Source organism: Malania oleifera, chromosome 13, assembly GCF_029873635.1.
Source record: "Malania oleifera isolate guangnan ecotype guangnan chromosome 13, ASM2987363v1, whole genome shotgun sequence".
Classification (NCBI taxonomy): domain Eukaryota; kingdom Viridiplantae; phylum Streptophyta; class Magnoliopsida; order Santalales; family Ximeniaceae; genus Malania; species Malania oleifera.
Window position 1 is genome coordinate 62,767,686 of NC_080429.1, and position 21,449 is coordinate 62,789,134.

Consider the following 21,449-nt stretch of genomic DNA (forward strand, 5'->3'; position numbering starts at 1 on the left):
CGTGACCGGCTGTGACTCCATCTAAAATTTGATGGAGGCACTACGCCTATGCAAGAATTTATTTTGCTATATTGTCCTTTGAAAACAAGTTAGAAACCAATTAAGAGTGAATATTTGTTGAAACATAAGATATATTTATTTCATAACGCAACTCAAAACATTTTACATTTAGTGACAAGCTCTTTACATACAACATTTTTTTCCCACACTTCGAAGTCTATATACATAATCGCCAACTGAATACATGCTTAATATACCTATTGTCTTCCTGCCAACCTATAATACATGTCAAAAATGGCAGCCTCTTGGAGAACTTAACAAGTGGAGCTCTCCTTCAGTTCAAACCTGAAATTATTAAGGAATAGGGTGAGCAACCACAAGCTCAGTAGACATTCTTAATTGTGCCTTATTCAAATAAGGAATTAAATACTAAACATATGATTTCTTACATGCATGCATAATCATAAGGTGCATGAACACCTTCTTTATTTAAACAGTATGCATGAACACCCTTTTTATTCAAACAGTATGCATGAACACGCTCTTTGTTCTAAGCAATTTGTTCATCTAAAATTACCATTGAAAACATCAAAACAGCATGCATTTACACATTTTTTTTTAACATAGCAACATTGTCCCAACCAAGTGCACAGTTTATTTAAAACAAGTTCTCCAAATTCTAGCTTGGCCAATACCAACAAGTGTCAAATTCCAGCTTGGCCAACCACCACTTAATGCAGAAATGCCCTCCACAAGTTTGGGGCCTTTCATCCAATGGAGACAATCCCTACTTGCCCAAATTCCACAATATCATAGGCACAACAACACATGGTGGCATCTCTTTCACACTAACAATTCAATGTATGCATACACAAGCTTTTCCATAGCAAGTAAAACCATCTTCCTTACAAGATGAATATCTATAATTTCCCAACTAAATAAGATATGCAACTTTGATAACCAAAGAAAACATGTATGCATTGTGCAGCCATATTAGAAATTAGAGATAACAAGATTAAATCTTTCTTTTTAGGAGTCAACTGTATGAAATTTTCTACCCTTATTTCCTTTGAATACCCAAAATCCCTAGGTGAATATATGAAAATTAAGAACACCTACATTGATTTTCAGCTTCTTCAAACTTAGTTTAGGTTTCCCTCCGAATTTCCTGTATTTTCTCCTGATTTTCTTGGAATTTCTTAGATTTTCTGCAGAGTTCTCTCTCTCTCTAGAACTAGGGTTCACAGAAAGTGTTTGTGGTATTCTTTTATGTGTTGAGGCTGCTTTGCATGGCTCGAAAGGGTCATGACAGCAGGTACTTGCTGCCATATGCTTGCCAAGTGAATCCTTCTACGCTGGAAACATGGTAGGACTACAGCAGCTAGTGGCAACAAGGGTCCTGCAGTGCTGCCATCTTTGTGCTAGATGTCGGCTGCTGGGTTTCAGAGCTACCAGGTGGCTGCTACTGGTTTTCAGAGCTGCCAGGTGGCTGCTACTGGTTTGTAGTGCTGCCAGGTGTCGCACCTGGTTTCAGCTTGCCCCGTCCTTTTTTTATTATTATTTTTTCTCTTTATGGTTTAGCATATCCCTCATAACTTCCTTTCATCTAAGCCCCTTCCACCACCACTAAGTCGAATGGGATTCCCAATATCCGTTAACACAACTCAACTAATGAATAACATGGCTAGTATGAACTTGTTTGATGCAAACAACGTCACGCTATTTTATCAAAGTAGTTTAAATTTACCATAACCTAAAGGGTATGGTTATCACACACGCTCTCCTTGGTAACCTCCTTTGTGCACATCTGGCTGCTCCCTATGATTAGCTGACAGATTAGCTGACATAGAGAACATCATCCTCTCCTTTTATGGGAAGATGCATTGAGCAGTTTAGAGAGGGATGCATGGCTCTCTATAGATTGAGCCTTAAATATATTGCTGAGTTCAACTTTTAGCCTAGCTTTTATTTGAGATTGCTGAATTTTTTGAGGCTATTGCGTATGAGTGAATAAGTGAAGATGGTGGGTTAGTGGCATTAATAAGATTGCCGAATCTAATACCAAATGATAAGACCCTAGGGTTTTATCATAGGGACATTGTCAAATTAAAAGGATGGAAAATAAAAAGAGAAAATAGGGTTGATCACTTTAAGGGAATCTGCCGTCAAATTAGCCAAAGGCTTTGAATTATATTATTGCTTGAATGAAAAAGCACCATAGGGTTACATATATATATATAGGGTAGGGAATCCTACTCCAAGTAGGAGTGTAAAAACATTAAATTTAAATTTCAATCCAAGTCCTTAATGAACTCCAATAACTACTTCTAAAATAATGAGGAAAATAAGGAAAAGTCAACATAACATTAAATATAAATCCTAATTGGTTTGGGAATTCTAACACGAACACCCCATTTAAGTCAAGAATTAGCTCTCATCTAGAATTGAACCTAAGACCTCCAATTAATAGGACTTTTGTAGCCCACCCATGTCTACTTGAGCAAACTCCTAGGGGGTTACAGACCATGTTACTATTAATGGCAATATATTAATGCATATGTATATAAGATTGTGATCATTGTATTATTAATATTTAGTATATAAGAATTTGATTTATATTTCTTTTTGTTTTCCATGGTTTCATGATAGTCATGTGGTTGTTTAATACAATGTATAAGATTTTGATTATTGTATTACTAATTTATAGTTTGTAAGAATTTGATTTATATTTCTTTGGAAACTATGGCTTCTAGTAGCCTTCTCTCTCTCTCTCTCTCTCTCTCTCTCTCTCTCTCTCTCTCTCTCTCATATTTTAGTTTGTCATCTGATATTTAATTGTTTGTTTTTTATTCTCTTGATTGCTTTTGTTTGTTTCCAGTAATTAAATTCACTAAACTTAAGATGTTCGAAATCTATTTTTTTCAACAATTGCCAAGGTTAGAAAGAATGTGAGATTGTGGTGTTCCACTGTACATTTGCTTCTTTCTCAATGTTTATCAAATATTTTTAGTTTGAATATTTAATTAGCAGAGTAAGAGCTCTCTGAGTGCATACCAAAATTAATTTTGCTATAAGTTCATTCTAAAATCTAAAACTTGTTATTTTGCTTTGTAAAATTTTCTTATAATTTCTTTTGGGATTGTTGTTGTGGCTCAAAAGTGTTTTTGTGCTCTCCACCATATTTAAACTTTTTATTAGAAATTTTTTTCCTCCACTATTGCACGCATGCGCGCGCACACACACATGTACACATGCGCGCAAGTTTGTGAGTGGATGCCTGACAGTTCCCCTGTGTATGTATCATTCTTTACCCTGTCCCCAACCTTCTTCCAATCTCTTATTGGGATAATAATTGTTTGATTCAAGTTTTTAAGTTTTGCCTGCTTAAAATCTCATAGGCAGTGCTTGTAGTTTTAGGAATTAGGGATTGAGCACAGGCTATGCATGTACAAATGGAACATGCTATATAATCTTAGAATATTTTAAAATTTTAAAATATATGTGTAGCTGTGCCTGGTTTTAAGAGGCTGCAAATGTGAGTGGATAGTCTTAAGCAGCCAAGTGTATTATAACTATTTTGCTCTTAAAAGATATAAAAGAGGGATATTAAATGGTATTCGGAGTGTTTAGAAGAGATACAAATAGAGAGACCAAATGAGATTTGCTTCCTCAACTGTGTAGATGAATGCTTGTTGGAAATTAGTTGCAATCTTGGGGTTGATGAATGTTGTGAAATTCATGAACGCTTTGTTGGAAACTAGTAGCAATCATTTTCATGGATGCACATCTCACATCTTGTGCTTCTTGACTAGAATTTATATTTCTTTGTTTTATTGCGAGGTGTTTCATATTCTCAATCCTACCAACTTGATTGGTAGCTCAAATGCCAGCCAATCATTTCATTCTTTTCAAAAACTATTGTTAGATTTTTTTGTCTTCTCGTATTATTTTCCCCCTATCAGTAATACCATGCACAAAGACATGCCTTATGCTATGTTATGATGTTCTGGAATATCTTGCTGGACAGATTCCTTCTAATCTATTAAAGGATTGCAAAGCTCTGCAGAATATTTCCCTGCATGGCAATCCCATCTCAATGGATCAATTTCAAGAGGCAAGTCATTGTTCCCCTATACTTCTTTATACTACAGCATGATTAGAATGTACTTCATTCTAATGAAACTTCACTGAACTCTGTCTACAGATGGAAGCATTCCAAGAGTATGAAGCACGAAGGAAAAAGAAATTTGACAAGCAAATTGATTCCAATGTCATGATCAGTTCTAAAGGTCTTGATGAAGGGGTTGATCTATGATAGTCCTAGTTTAATCCTCCTGGTGACAGTAAGTTCCACATTCTTGTTGGAAGTCGAGTTCCAAATGTTAATATACCATTTGGTTCTTGGCGTAGGGCTGATGATTTGTCCATTTTAAAAAGTCGATTATAGAATTTGATTCCCCAAGTCCTGAATATTGATTTGTATATTGAACATACTATGCAGAAATTAGTAGCTTTCCAAATTATTGAATTTTTATGCGTCTTTAAGTCTTAGTTAACTTTATCATTCTAGTCTTAATTTGTAGTAATTACATTTTTTGTGTTTGTTGTCTATCTTGCTCACTAGAGCATCTCCCACGAGCGGCGTGTTGCACTTATACCACTTGAGTGTAGCGGAAGATGGACATGGGTGGGCTAGGTTGGGCCTATCTAGACAGGCGAGGGGCAAGAAGGTAATACAGGAGACTAGGGTTATATTAGAAGCTTCATAGGGGCATTTGGAAAAAGCGTTGAGCTATACAATGATTAGAAGAAAAATGAACATAATCTTGCCTCTAAGAGACTAAGTGGGTAGGGGAGAAAGCTAGAGAAATTGGAAGATCAGAATTTAAACTTTGGTATGCTGGAAAAGAAAAACATAAATATGGGTTGGGAATCATTCTAGACAAAGACCTAAAAGATAATGTGGTAAATGTTAAAGGAATAGGGATAAAATCATAAAATTCAGGACAGTTTTAGGTCAAGAGAATAAATTTCATTAGTATGTATGCTCCCCAAATAGGCTTAATAGAAAACATTAATAGACAATATTGGAAAGATATGGATAGTATTATACAAGGGATACCAAGGTCTAGAAAACATTCATAAGAGCTTATTTGAATGGACACATTGGAAATGATAATAAAGTTTATGAGGATACATGGAGGTCATGGATATGGAGATAAAAATAAGCTCGGTGATTTGATTTTATATTTTTCCCTATCTTATGATTTTGTTATAATGAATACCTGCTTTAAGAAAAGAGAAGAATACTTTAACAACTTTCAAGAGTGGGCAAAACAAAAGCCAGCAAAGAAATTTGGTGGTGGGATCAAGGTGTCCAAAAAACTATAAAGCCAAAAAGAATTTGTATAAAAATGGCAAAATTGCAGAAATGTAGAAAACTTTGAAAAATATAAAAAGGTAAGAAAAGAGGTGAAAAAAGGTCATTAGTGAAGCTGTAGTGTAAAATGTATAAAAGATGTGAATGAAATGTCTTGGTAAAAGAAGAAGCCTTGAAAGAGAGGTGGTGAAGATATTTTAATAAATTGTTTAATGAAAACTAAATTGAAAGCTTAAATCTAGAAGTGATAAATGAGGCAAAGAAAAAATCTAAGATTATTTGCAAAATTAGAGTCTCAGAAGTTAAGATGGTCTTAAAAATGATGAAAAGTGGGAATCTATAGGAACAGATAACATCCCAATTGAACCCTAGAAATGTCTAGGAATTAAAGGAAGTGTATAACTAATCTATTCAAAATTATCATAAAAACCAAGAAAATACTAGAAGAATGGAGTAAAAGCACACTAATACCTATACACAAAAATGAAGGTGATATTCAAAACTATAATAACTATTGCAGAATCAAAGTTATGAGTTATTTTATGAAACTATGAGAAGGAGTAGTTGAACAAAGGATACAAATAGAAATGAGGGTCTCAAAGAATCAATTAGGTTTTATGCTGAGGAGATTGGCTATAGAAGCTATTTGGAAAAATTCAGGGAAAAGAAAAGGGACTTGCATATGGTTTTTATTGACTTAGAAAAGCATATGATGAAGTACCTAGGGAAGTTCTAGGGTAGGTTTTAGAAAAGAAGGAAGTATATAGTAAATTTGTTGTTGTCAAAGAAGGGGATATGTAGTAGATACATTGATGTCAAGGAAGGGACTATATAGTAGATATAATAATGTCACCGAGGATGTGTATGATAGACTAATGACTAGCATTAGGACTCTAGAATGAGACTCTAGAGATTTCCTAATCACAATAGGTGTACATCAAGGTTCAACTTTGAGCCCCTACCTGTTTGCATTAATGATTGATGAGCTCATTAAGAATATCCGGAACGAGATCCTGCGGTGTATGCTGTTTGCACACGATATTATTTTGATTGATGAAAGTAAGAGTAGGGTAGAATCTAAGTTAGAACTATGGAGAATAACTTTAGAGTCTTGAGGTTTTATGATAAGTAGAAATAAGATAGAATATATGAAATGCAATTTCAGCCATGTAAGGAGGATATTGATGATAAGATTCGACTTGATAATCAAGAAATCAACAACACTAGTAGATTTTGGTATCATGGGTCGATTATGCTAGCGAAAGGAGAAATTTGAAGAGGATGTAGTACATAGAGGTAAAGTAGGTTGGGTAAATGGAGGAGTGCGTGCTATGTGATTGTAGAATAGTATTACAATTGAAAGGAAAGTTTTGTAGGATGACTATAAGACCAACCATGCTATATGGATCAAAATGTTGGGCAACTAAGAAACAACATATTCAAAAGGTTAAAGTTTTTGAAATGTGAATGTTGAGGTGGATAAGCGGTAAAACACTAAAGGATAAACTAAGGAATGAACATATTTGCAATAAATTAGTATAGCACCAATAGAAGATATGATAAGGGAGGGGCGGCTTAGTTGGTTTGGGTATTTGAAACATAGGCCAAGTAGGGCACCAATGAGGAGGATAGAGCTGGTCATTGTTAATGGTACAAGAAGAGGTGAGGATAGACCTAAATTAACTTGGAATGAGGTAGTGAGGAAGGATTTAACAGCCCTTATAATAGTTGAGAAGAACACTTTTTGTGAATTGGCAGAAAACGATTCATAAACTCAACCCCACTTAGTGGGACTTAAGCTGGTTGTTGTTTTTGTTTTTTGTGTTTGACACCTACCGTTAAGATGCTAAAAATTTGACAGTGCCATTGTTGCATCATTACAAGATGTTTAACGACATCTTGGAGTTATGCTTGGTTTGCTATTATTTGGGTGATGTAAATCAGAAGAAATGTGAGGGTTTTTGTGATGAGTAAATTTTTCCATTTTTCCATCTAAGAAGAGTTTCTTTCCTAGACTCAGTTTGGGATTTTTATTTTTCTATGTTTGGGAGTATTGCTTTTAGCGATTGGCAATTTGATCGGAGGACAATATTGATGTAATTTTTTTTTCCTCTCCCAATTTTTTGGAAAGATATCTTTTCATTTTTTATTTTTGGGAGGATTTCTTGTTTTTCTCCTCTTCTCGCTTTCTTAATAAATCTTTTTTTTTTTTTTTATATATATATAAAAAAAATACTAGATGTTTAATGAATACGAATGTCAAATGAGTGGAGGCTCTTGGAATACATGGCTCCAATGAAAGCTAAGAAAGCTTTATTTATTGTTAGTTATTTTATGTCAGTTAATATTTGATATGCAAATAGAGTGGTTGGTGGATTTGGTTAATATAGGGAATTCAGTGAGTGGGAGAGGAAAGGTTGTATGAATATTTCAGAAAACAGCAGGAGCCTGATCTTCATGGACTTTAGTGGCACTGTATTCCACTGGAAGAATTTCTGGGTTGTCTAGTACTCTTTCCCCCAAAAGCATGTATGGAACAAATACATTTCTTTGACCAATCCCCGAGCATGTAGCAATAATTGACATTAATGCGTAGGAATCATGTGGTGCTTAGGGTGTACCACGCATGAAAATGTTTCATATTTCTCAACCAAAGAAAACATAGGAAAGATTGAAGCATTTTATGATTGCCACAAAGATCTTGTCTTTGATGGAAAAATGACTTTGTTTGAGTCAGTAACTCAGGCAATTTTTTTGTAATTACTTTAAAATGTTATTTCCCTTCCGTTGCATCATTTCTCATTTTCTGTGTTTTTGTCTATTGTTTGCCTTAAGGTAACCTTTGGACTGCCAGGATGAGGAGGGTTGCAGCTATGTAAAGCTGGTGGAAGTGCTGTATCTATGATCCTTTTCGGCATTCTTTGCAGATTGAAATAAATTAACTTCTGCGTCCATGGGATTTTTATTTACTTGTGAAATAAGCTACATTTAAAGTTACTCCTTCCACATTGTTTGTTTATTTGTAAAATAAGCTACATTTAAAGTTACTCTTTATCAAATTGTAAATGATTGCTATATTGCTATTTTACCTGTCATTCACAGGGTTGTATATGAATATTTGTTCAAAGCCTATAGCCAAGTGACTTTTTCAGGATTAATTTTGCTTGGGATGCACATCATCTTATTTGCTTTTTCTCATTGATAAACTTCCGGAGACGAATCAAGTAATTGTTTAAATTTGGATGTTATTACTCACTGATATGAAGAAACAATCTTCTCATAGAAATATGCTTGAACATATAAAGATTGGAGATTGATATTATATATTGGAAAAAGCAATGAGGATGAAGATCATTATCAACTATAAGCCTATTGCTGGAGACATGAATGGTTGGTCCGCAATTGTGTTTTTAGTTTACTTGCCAAAGTGACTCGTTCTGAATTGTGCTTCCAAGTGTAGAAGTGTTAAGTTGTATCAAGGATGAGTCTAGGATCGTAATTCACAGGGACCATTGATTATCAAAGTATTTGTAAAAGTTTAGTGAAAACTAGTTAATGTAAAATGTTATGTGAAACTCTTTTTGGGCTCATGTTTATGAAAATAGTAAATAAAATGAGAAGTACTTGAGAAAATGTTAAAATTAGATTGAACTCTTATCAAGATTCCGAAAATATAAATCCAATATCGCAGCCAAAACAAAATAGATTCGCTGAAACAATTTATCAAACACTTAGGTCATGGGTTCAATGTCCTTTTGCCTCCACCATTTACTCATTTCCTAGGCTTTACTCATCTTTTTTGTTAATCTAATCAATGCATTAATAAGAAGAAATTTTCAAACTAAAGTTTGAGTAAATTTGACACATCCAAACAGAACAAAATAAATACTCTTATTAAGCATCAACCGAAACTCATGTAAAAATTAATTGATGAAAATCTTTGATTAAATCAAGGTTTTGTTGTGCCTAACATCAACAACAAAACAAGAAATCAGAGCAAGTTATTTATCAATGATGTCTTCAATTTTCGGTTTTAACCAAATAAAAGTTTAACAATAACATTGACGCAAGTTGACAACAAAGTAAACCAACAAATTACTTCAACCTTTAAGTATTTAAGATAACAAACTAAAATACAAGTAATTAATTAATCTAATAAACCACTTAAAAATTAGTATTTAAATCCCACATTAACTACTCAAACAATGTATTTAAACAATATTAAAGTAAAGAGACCAGATAAGAGAGAGAGAGAGAGAGAGAGAGAGAGAGAGAGAGAGAGAGAGAGAGAGAGAGAAACCTAACAATAACTTCAAATATGAATACTCAATGTAATAAATAACTCAAACAACACATTAAAATATCTATTGAAATGATAAAAAAATAAAAATAAAAAGTGAACAAAACTAATTAATTAAAGAGAAGAAGAGAAAAATAGAGAGAGATGGCCACGAGGATTCACAGCAGCAAGCTGCTGATTTTCCTCTATGGCGCGGCGCTCTTTCCTAGGCGAGGAGACCTCCAAAATGAAAAAGAAAACCCTACTCGAAAGCTACTACTAACCAGGGCAGCCTAACCATTAGGCGGCTGGGATTATATTTTTGGGATTCTTAAATTTTTTTTTAATTAAATAATGTTAACATTATTTATTAGGTTCTTTTCCCATATATTGACTTCCCAACTAACAAATAAATGAAATTATATTATAAAATATAAAATAAACGCAATTTAATTTTTTTTTTTCAAGTCTCATTGACTTTCCAACTAACAATTTTATTATTTTTTAAACTATTTATTACTCTTATCTCTTTCTCTTAGTTTCTCTAAAAAAATCTTTCCATTTCTCACACTCTCTCACTCTTATGTCTCAGTCTCTCTATGATTTTTGCGCCAGCGCTTGTGTTCATCATCTTTAGGCCTCCAATTCTCTATAATTTTCATCAACCCTAATTTTGATTTCAATGTTTGTGCATTATCTTTCTATTATTTTCACGTTGAATTTTTTTTTTTCTATTTTTTTTTTAGATTTTGGAAGCTTTGAGACTAGAACGTTGTATTCGACAAGAATCCGATATCTCTAAAGTCTCGCTCGCCGATTGATTTGTAATAATAATAATAATCAGGTTATATTGTTTCAATCTATTATTTCTATATATTTATTAAATTTATTTATTTTTTTTACATAATTTTTCAATTTATAGTTAGTGTTAATTTTTAAATTTAATTATGTCAAGGAGAAAATATGAATCCAGATATGAAAAACAAAGAAAGAAAAAAAAGAAAAGAATAATTAGTGTCATCTCAAAAGGGAGTTCTTGATAAATTTATTTTTAGTTCTAAACAAAATATAAATGAGTAAAATGAAAATCTTCCAAGAAACGAGCAATCAATTCCAAAGATGGAATTAGAATCTAATATGATGATAGGTAATAATAATAATAATAATAATAATAATAATAATAATAGTGATAAAGATAATATTGATTAGTGATTTTACATCTCAAAAAATCAAAAAAATTAATTTTAAATAAAAATAAATAAAATATTAAGGATCCTGATTAAATCATTGCCTAAGCCCGTGAAGAGCCGCCCTGCTTTTCACTTTTTCTTTTAAACCCTCAAAAGACAATTCGGCTGCTTGCTTTTGCCAGCCCAGCGCCTCTCTCCGCATGGGCTACGGTTTGCATGGGCCGGTCACATCAGAAATGAAGCCCACACCGGCCGGTTCACGCATGGGCTGATCTTCAAGCCCATGGACACGGTCTCCTTGATGAAGCTCTTCACGTAATTCCCAGCTCACCTTGCATGCCCATTAAATGTGCACGGCCTCTGCTTGCCATGCATGACTCGACTTTAATTTTTAAAAATTATACTGCAATAATAAAACACTAATATCCGTAAATATACGATAAAAATAGAATAATTATCTCAAATGAGCTTAATGTTGAAATACTGAACATAACTAGGCATTTAATTAAACTTACAATCTTTAATGCATGATTTTAAACACCTAATTATGCAACTTTGACACTTAATTACAAATAAAAGCATAACATGTATATGTATATATAGAATGAAACAAGAAAAAAAGTTTAAAATGCCGGCGTTGCATGCAGATCAATTCCTACGTTATTTTTTTAATTTTTTTTTTTTTTTTACTACTAAGACTTGGATAAATTGTGGAAATGATCGATAAAATTCTCAATAATAAAGCTTTCCTCTATTAATGGTACTTTGCCATGCAAATTATGCAAAGCTGGTGGCAGTAAGGACTCATATTCTGTGATTTCCCACTTCAACTAGATTTATAATGAACATCAATCCATTTTGCACATTTCCTTTAGTTTCAAAAGGCAATCTCATAGTTTCAACTAATGCGCAACGAGCAAATTAAAATGATTCAAAATTAGTGAGTTGAATATTTTTGCCTACTTCTCTTATTGTTGCATCTGCAGATGAACTGCCTCATATGTGCAACTTAAAATGAAAAAGACGGTTTTCTTTTAGGGAGTTGAAGAATGCAATGAAAGTGGAGCAAGGAAATATATGCAGCTCACTAACCTGGAGTAAAAGAATAGAAAATTCAATGCAAATTAAACCCCAACCGCAGTATTACATTGAGGATCTATCTCACCACCGCCGCCGCCACCACCACCACAACCAACAACCTATAAATAATGAACCATTCCTAGCCATCCATCTCCATCCCGAAACCGTATGCTCCTCACCAACCAAATCAGTAGCTTGATAAAAAACTAACCATGGACCACACCAGGTTTAACACCTTTTCTGCTGTGGTGCTCTTGTTCTTTGCTTTCGGGGTGCTTGCAGCCTCGTTGTTGCTCGTATCGCCGACTCTTTTCCACCTTTCATAACTTCTGATCTGCAGAGTATGTACTTCAACCACCGATGCCTCCACCAGAACAGCTTCAGTTCTTGAGGCAATACGCCAATAAGCTGACCGAGAAGTGCGGGGATGAGATATTCACTAGAGTGTTCAAGACGGGGAGGATCTCCGGCAAATGCTGCTACAAGCTGGTGCTAATGGGGGAGAATTGTCGCACTAAATTGGTGAAGGCAATCACCACAATGCCTGATCCTGGGCTTAAAGTAAATGCAGTTGAAGCAACCCAAAAGGGTGTGCAAGTTTGGGACGCTGTTGCCAAAACTAGCGCACCTTCAACTTTTGATACCAATTTTCTAGAGGCCATAAATTAATCCTAACTCAAAAACTTACTAGAACTCTTTCTAAATAAAACTATATCTAGATACAAAGATCGGTCAATAAATATGAAAAGAGGAGAGTAAACAAATGAACCTTTTCTAATTCCTAAAGTCTTCCCTAGATTCTTTTAGTGTAAGGTGCATGAATAATGCCTTCATGCCTCCTTTGGACTTAGGCGATAACAGGACTTCAACCCACAAAGAAGAAATTCACACAAGAAGGTATTCTTAAAAAATAAGTGTTTATTTAATTGAGTCCTCTCAATTGCTCTCCCCAAACAAAGGGTCGGAACTCCCCTTATATAAGCAAGCCATTGGAAGGATAAACACAACTTGCTTTCTCATCCAACAGATGCTGACTTGATATTGACATAAAGTAATAAAACAAACAACTTAAAAGAGAGGACAACACATATCTTGCTGACTCATCTTTGACATACTTTGCGTATCCACCAAGTAATGTCTTACTTTACTTTATAAAAGAAAAGAAAGGTGCTTGCTTTACGTATATGAAAAGAGTGACACGTTACCTTAAAAAAGAGAAGATGCTTGATATGACTAAATCAATTAGTCTGCTTCATCCGGTATGGGATATGATACTTTTCTGAACTAGTATCTGACAGCTGGTTCGATTTTTTTACTGTAAATGCTTCACTCTTCAAAAATAATTGAGTGCGCCATTCCTTCGAGCGCTGTAATTATTCCCCCATTTATGTTGATGGAATTGGCTAACTTTGCCAATACCTATTTTAGTTAATTATGAATTGCTTGAACAGATGGTAGATGGGAATTCCAATCTTTAATCTGACCGAGCAACTTCTGTGCTTCAATTGCCTAGTTTGCTAATTGGGGTTATTCTGAATATTGGAGGAATCTTCCTTCAATAGCTACCAACATTTCAAAATCTACAAACATGACACAGTTCAAAGCTCCCCTAGCTTCTAATAAATTTTTTCCCCATATAATTTGTGTCACGCCCCAAACCTGAAAATGGGACCCAGGGGTGAAATAGTAATCTAACATGTCCCTGTATCATACAAATATCAACGATACAACACAATGAATGAGGGTCTGACCCCGTGGGATTCCCAGACACCCTATTCGCATCCACATACAACTAGGTACACAGCGGAAAAATGGTCTTTCTATACATACACAGTACCATACCAGAGTCTATACAAAAATGGAGTCTAGGCTCCATACATACAAAACATACATCCGGGTGCCAAACATGCCCCAAAATGGCAACCTGCGAAACAAAAGTCCTAACACTTACCCAAATGCTACCCGTAGTACATCGGCCACTACACTCCCCACACCAGGACGCTAGTTCCGGTTACTCGAAGGACCTATAAAATATGTACGTACAGCAGGTGTGAGACACATCTCAGTAAGGCAAACACAGGTTATATTGGTGTGTGGCTTTCGAGTGTTATCATGACAGCAAAATATACACAATTAAATGCAATTCCAGTATTTTTACAATACAGTTCCAGTACAATGCATACACGCACACACACGCATACGCACTCCCATTATCTACCCGGTGTCATCACACCCCTCGTGTTACGACCTGCTCATTTTTCACATAAATTTTTTGTTTTTATGATAATATCATCAAAAAATCAATACCACACATCTCACATTCCAGCTCAGCAGGTCACAATCCACCTAGACCCGTGGGTACCAGGGATACATCAGAAAATACAGTAGAAGCCTACGCAGCAGAAAATGTACAATCATTTACATACCATCATATCATACATCATAATGTACCAGAGTTACTACAATCACTGTACTTCCATATATATATCCCAAAAATGAAATCTAGGGACAATTCCCACAAAACCATACTATCCTTACCAAAAACTTACCCTTCAAAAAGGACAAATAAACCACACTATGTTAGCGGGGCTTTTCCCGCTCTCCTATTTGGGACTCCTGAAAAATTGTAAAGTTTAGGGGTGAGACACCTAGTAAGGGAAATAAACTAATACCAATGTATGGCAACATGAGTATTCCGTGTTCTACATATACCATACATATCATATTTAATACTGTATATTAAATCTGGGAAAACATATGTATATCAAACAATGGAAGAACATACTGCATTTTCATAAACACTTCTCATCTCATATCATAATAATAATAACATAAAAACATCCCTGGTAGGTTAGCTGACTGTTGTCATGTATTACCTCCACATGACTGGGTTGTGTGGCCCAAAGGCGGGACCCGACAATGGTTGGCCGACCATTACCAAGTCAATAGTCTAGTCTGTACGTTCGATGGGTCTGCCAGACCTGGTTCGTACACGAGGGGCGATAACAGCACACTTCTTAAAAAATAACCACATCAACCATCCAATCTCACACCACTCCATACAACGGCGTTAACACAGATATCATGATCACGAAGACCATGGACACATAGCAACGATACCGTGCAAGTGCTAACCTAAACCAAGCCAACCAGGTTCTGATATCATATAACATATACTAAAATCGTGATACATAGATATCTCATATCATTTATTTTCACATCAATCATATCATTTTGCATATATACGTGTATCATGAAAATCATCGGCCCGTACGCCAGTATTACACATTTTATCATAGCTCAGCCTGTACGCCGAAAAATCATAGCACAGCCCGTACGCTAGCAAATCACATCATATAGCACGGCCCGTGCGCCGGCAAATCACATCACATAGCACGGCCCATACGCCGGCAAATCACATAAAAATCTCGGCCCGTACGCTGGTTTTCCATCATAAAAATCCATATCATCCACATTCCTAGAAAATGGTGTTTCACAACATTTTAACTCATGCCACACAAACGGAATTTCACATATTCAATCATACGATCATTTTCACAGTATTTGAAAATATAAAACATATATATAAATATATATACATTTTTTGTAAATCAGATGCTAAATATATATATATATATATAAGCACTTTCCAAAACAAAACTAGTTTAGTTTATCCCCCTACCTGATTCCTGGAAAGTCCCTTATAAAACTGCCCCGCACCCGCAGGGTTCCTAACTCAACACCTTGAAAATGAAAAATCCTAGAATTAAACTTCAGTATTTCTAAGTGTATAACATTTTCTATAACAGCCACAAAGTCATATTTGGTTTAAAAAGTCTTACCTCAACTTAAGGATGATTCCCAACGTTCCCAATCAACACCCCTGGAAATAAAAACTTCCAGTATTAAAACTTAATATTTTAACGTGTATAACACTTCTCTCAACTGTCACAACTCCAAATATTGAGTAGAAGGTCTTACCCTGGATTTGGAATGGAATCCAACTTCGTTTCCCTGACGATCCGCCCCGGCAGACTTGTAGGGAACTCCGCCAGGATCATCGTGGTAGCTTCGGATCGTCGATCCGACGACTGGTGGGGCTGAAAACGAAGAGAGAAGGGAGAGAGAGTCATAGAGAGAGAGAGAGAGAGAGAGAGAGAGAGAGAGAGAGAGAGAGATTTCTTAAAAATGTAGAAATTCCTAGATTTTCCATATTTATAAACAGCGGAATTCATCGACGAGCCCGTCCTTCGTCGACGAGTCCTTCACAAATTTCGTCGATGAAATCCACCCCTTGTTAACGAAATTCAATCAGCTTAAAAACCCCTCTCGGTATTTTCTCATCGACGAGCCCCCTATGTTCGTCAATGAATTCTCTAAAGCCTTCGTCGACGAATCCCTTGTATTCGTCGACGAAGTCCTGCTGATCCCCTTTTCCGTTTTTCCTCCCAAAGTTCAATGTCATCTATGGCCTCCTTCTATTTCCGGTCTCCATTTCCCTCTCTTTATTATTTAAATACCATTCTAAATTCGAGTCGTTACATCCTCCCCTCCTTACAAAAATTTCGTCCTCGAAATTTGCCGTTCACATAACTCGTCATCCCTTAATAAGAAAAAGGGTCTACTCATTTTATTACCTACCCTCCCTTATGGCGGAGGAATACCATGGTTACATTCCGAGTCTTGGAAGATTACATATACGCAAGAAAACCATTCTCTCAAAACTAAAATACTACACTAATTAATCATTACATGTACCTGCAAAAGAAAATACCTGTCTACTTGCTTTTTATCCCATCAACTTTCTTGAAATAGATGCGGATATCTCTGTCTCATCTGCTCCTCGGATTCCTAAGAAGCCTCTTCTACCGCATGATTCCTCCACAGAACCTTTACCTGAGGAATTCTCTTGTTACGTAACTCCTATACTTTCCTGTCCAGAATTTGTACTGGTACCTCCTCATACCCCAGTGAATCACTAAGCTCCAACTCATCATAACAGATGATATGAGAAGGATCTGGGATGTACTTCCTCAACATAGCAACATGGAATATGTCGTGGATCCTAGATAACACAGGTGGCAAAGCTAGCCTGTAGGTTATCGGCCCCACTTTATCTAGAATTTCAAATGGACCGATAAACCTAGGACTAAGTTTACCCTTCTTCCCAAATCGCATAACCCCTTTCATCGGAGCTATATTCAGAAACACATGGTTACCCACATCGAATCCCAGATTTCTGCGACGATTATCAGCATAACTTTTTTGTTGGCTCTGAGCTACACTAATCCTATCCCTAATAAGCCGAACTTTATCACACGCCTGCTACACAAGCTCTGGCCCTACTACTTGCCACTCACCCACTTCATTCCAAAACAAAGGAGAACGACATCTCCTACTGTACAGACCCCCAAATGGTGTCATGCCAATGCTGAACTGATAACTGTTATTATATGCAAACTCTACCAGCGAAATGAATTAAGTCCAACTACCCCCAAAGTCTAGTACGCACGCACGGAGCATGTCCTCTAGTATCTGTATTGTCCTCTCAGTCTGCCCATCTGATTGAGGATGGAATGTCGTACTAAACGATAACTGAGACCCCATAGCCTCCTGCAAGCTCCTCCAAAATCATGACATGAATCACGGGTCTCGATCCGATACAATAGATATAGGCACCCCATGAGAACGAACTATCTCTTGAATGTAAATCTCCGCTAAACAGCTGAGGGAGTAGCTGATCTTGATAGGAATGAAATGGGTGGTCTTAGTCAAACGATCAACAATCACCCAGATGGCATTCTGACCATGTAATGCCGTCGGCAGTCCTGACACAAAGTCCATAGATATATGATCCCACTTCCACTCCGGGATAAATAATGGCTGCAACTGCCCTGCCGGCCTCTGGTGCTTAGCCTTTACCTGTTGGCACGTCAAACACTGGGCTGCATATTCGGCGATCTCTCTCTTCATGCCACTCCACCAGTACGACTCTTGCAGATCTCTGTACATCTTCGTACTACCGGGATGAACTGTATACAAAGATATGTGAGCTTCCTCTAAAATGGTCTTCCTGATCTTAGTGTCAGCAGGAACGCATAATCTAGAACGGAACCGCAAAGCTCCGTCATCTGTAATACTGAAATCTTACCCCTGACCCATCTGTACTCTGTCCATCACCTCTACCAATTCTAGATCCTCCTTCTGGGCAGCTTTAATTCTTTCTTGCAGAGTAGGCTATACTACTAGGCTGGCAATACACACTGGAAGATCACTCTCTACTAATTCTATGCCGAGTCTCTCCAGATCCATCATGATCGGACATTGGATTTCCATAGCTACCAGCACTGGTTCTTTGGATTTCCTGCTCAATGCATCAATTACCACGTTTGCTTTTCCTGGGTGAAAAACTGATGGTGCAATCAAAATCCTTAATCAGCTCCAACCACCTTCTCCGCCTCATATTCATTTCCTTCTGCGTGAAGAAATACTTTAAGCTCTTGTGGTCGGAGAAGATCTCACACTGCTCGCCGTATAGATAATGCCTCCAAATTTTCAGTGCGTGTACCACCGCAGCCAATTCAAGATCATGTGTAGGGTAGTTCTTCTCATATTCTTTCAACTATCTGGACACATATGTCACTACCCTACCATGCTGCATCAATACACAATCAAGTCCCTTTGAGGACGCATCACTATAAATAACATACCCCTCGCCCCCGGATGGGATAACCAATACTGGTGCTGTGACTAATCTTCAACTCTTGGAAACTCTGCTCACAGTAGTCATCCCACTTAAATCTGACATTCTTCCTCGTCAGTCGTGTCAAAGGTCCTAACAAAGCTGAGAATCCCTCAACGAAACGACGGTAATAACCGGCTAACCCCAAGAAACTCCTGATCTCATGGACATTCCTCGGTCTAGCCCAATTCATTACCGCCTTAATCTTACTGGGATCCACAGAAATATCGTCCCCAGATATAACATGCCCCAAGAACATGACCTTCTCTAACCAAAATTTACATTTACTGAACTTAGCGTACAACTTCTTTTCCCGAAGTGTCTGCAACACCTGCCTCAAGTGCATCTCATACTCCTCATAGCTTCTCGAATAGACCAGTACATCATCAATAAACACAACAAAAAATTGGTCTAAATATTGGTGGAAGATTCTGTTCATCAAGTCCATAAATACTGTAGGAGCATTTGTCAGACCAAACGGCATAACAAGAAACTCATAATGCCCATACCTGGTCCTGAAAGCCGTCTTCGAGACGTCTTCTGCTTTCACTTTTACCTAATGATAACCAGATCTAAGGTCAATCTTCGAATACACCCGTGTACCCTGGAGCTGGTCAAACAAATCGTCAATATAGGATAGAGGATAATTATTCTTGATTGTTATTTTATTAATTTCCTTGTAGTCTATGCACATCCTCACAGTCCCGTCTTTCTTTTTCACAAATAAAACTGGAGCTCCCCATTGTGATACACTGGGTCGTATGAAACCCTTATCAAGCAGATCTTGCAACTGATTTTTCAATTCTGCCAACTCTACTGGCGCCATTTGATAAGGTACTTTGGAAATCAGCGATGTATCTGGAAGTAGATCTATGGAAAAATCTACCTCTCGATCGGGTGGCAAGTCTGGTAACTCATTTGGGAAAACATCTGTAAACTCCTTTACTACAGGCGTGCTAGCAAGTTTCAATTCATTTTCTGACATCTCTTTCAGCACAGGCACAAACCCTTAACACCCACTCAGCAATAGTCTTCTGACCTGAATAGCTGAAACTATCTAAGGCGGGGATTGTACTTGCGACCCTACAAACTTAAATTTTGCTTCCCCCGGAGGTATGAATATCACTTCTCGTGCACGACAATCTATGCTGGAAAAATTGGCTTCTAGCCAATCCATGCCAAATATAACATCAAACCCATGCATGTCCAGCACTATCAGATCGGCAGGCAAAATCTTTCCTTGAATATCAACTGAACAATCCCGAAGCACCCTATTACATCTCACTACCAACCCAGTCAGTGTAGATACCAACAATTCAACATCTAATGTGTTTCAGCCCCACATAATTTAACACACCCTAAAGACACGAACGAGTGTGTAGGTCTTGAATCAAATAATGCTATAACTTTAAAAGAAAGCATAATCACCATACCTGTCACCACGTCACCTGACGTCTCAGCCTCACTTGACATTAGAGTAAACACCCTGGCTGGAGCCGTATTCCTCTGCTGGTCCCCACGTGGTGCCTGATAACCTCCCCGGTATGGTCTGGGAGCTAGAACTGTATCCGGTGGGGTAGGGCAGTCTTGTACCATATGCCTCGGTTTACCGCAACGATAGCACACCCGAACTGCATCTGGTGGGATAGGACAGTCTCGCAGCATGTGCCCCGATCTACCACAACGATAGCACACCATACCACCAGCTTAACACTCCCCCCAGTGCCTCTTACCACAAGTCTGACAAACTGGAGGACCCTGCCCTGTTCGAACCTCACGTCCTCCTATCTCCTGTCTCCGCCCTCTTCCACGATTACCTTTCCTCCACTGGCCCGATCTATAACCCTGCTAGTAGTTGGTGGATGCAGATCTCTTCTTCTGTCCGTGCTCCTCTGCATCAAGACGCTTACCAATCTCTGCCAAAGTCGCCTTGTCGAGTAACTTAGCAAAGTCCTGGATCCGCAGCACCACCACCTGCTTGAATATACTACGTCTCAAGCCTCTCTCAAACTTCCTAGCTTTCCTTGCTTCATCAGGAACGATGTATGGGGCAAAACAAGAGAGCTCGATAAAATGTGCTGCATACTGCTGGACAGATAGCTGTCCCTATTTCAGACTCAGGAACTCTTCTACCTTAGCCTCCCTTATAGTAGCTGGAAAATATCTGTCAAAGAACAGATCCCTAAACCGGTCCCATGTCATGGCTATCGGGGTCACCCTCTGTTGCTCCAGCAGTCTCACTGCAGTCCACCATTTCTCAGCCTCTCCTGTCAGTCTATAGGTGGCAAAGAGGACCCTCTGTTCCTCAGTACACTGTAGTACAGCCAAGATCTTCTCGATCTCCTACATCCAGTTCTCAGCGGCTACGGGATCAACTCCGCCTGAGAACGCTGGAGGATTCATCTTCATAAACTTCTTTATGGTGCACCCATGGCCTGCAAATGGACCACTCTGCTCCCTCAAACTTCTAGCGATCTCAGCCATAACCTGCTGAGCCACGCTACGTAATACCACGTCAGATTCGGTCCCAGCTGCACCTGATGGTCCCGCTCCATCACTGCCACTAGCATAAGCACTATTTCCTTCCGGATCCATCCTGAAAATAATAGACGCAATTCAGCAATCCTATCCTTACATTTTACCCACCTATCCTCACAACTCATCTCAACATTTCCAACTCATTTCTAATCCCCAGTCCTACATTCTAGGAACACAACCCGACAATAGCTTACTATGGTTTTCTAGAAATCGTCACCCCAGGAAAAACACAGAAACTAC

The 21,449-nt window shown here is 37.4% G+C and overlaps 1 protein-coding gene across 2 annotated transcripts in view; it reads left to right on the plus strand.

Moving 5' to 3' along the window:
- The window catches only part of LOC131146538 (plant intracellular Ras-group-related LRR protein 7), a 66,556-nt gene extending 58,018 nt beyond the window's left edge, over nucleotides 1-8,538 (plus strand). The window contains exons 8-10 of one of the 2 annotated variants that reach the window (XM_058096180.1): nucleotides 4,028-4,114; nucleotides 4,205-4,343; nucleotides 8,216-8,538. In XM_058096180.1, coding sequence (XP_057952163.1) covers nucleotides 4,028-4,114; nucleotides 4,205-4,315 — 198 coding nt within the window. In that variant the 3' untranslated portion in view covers nucleotides 4,316-4,343; nucleotides 8,216-8,538. Of the gene's footprint in view, nucleotides 1-4,027; nucleotides 4,115-4,204 lie in introns of both variants that reach the window. The other variant, XM_058096181.1, reaches the window with a different exon arrangement.
- The last annotated feature ends 12,911 nt before the right edge of the window (nucleotides 8,539-21,449 follow it).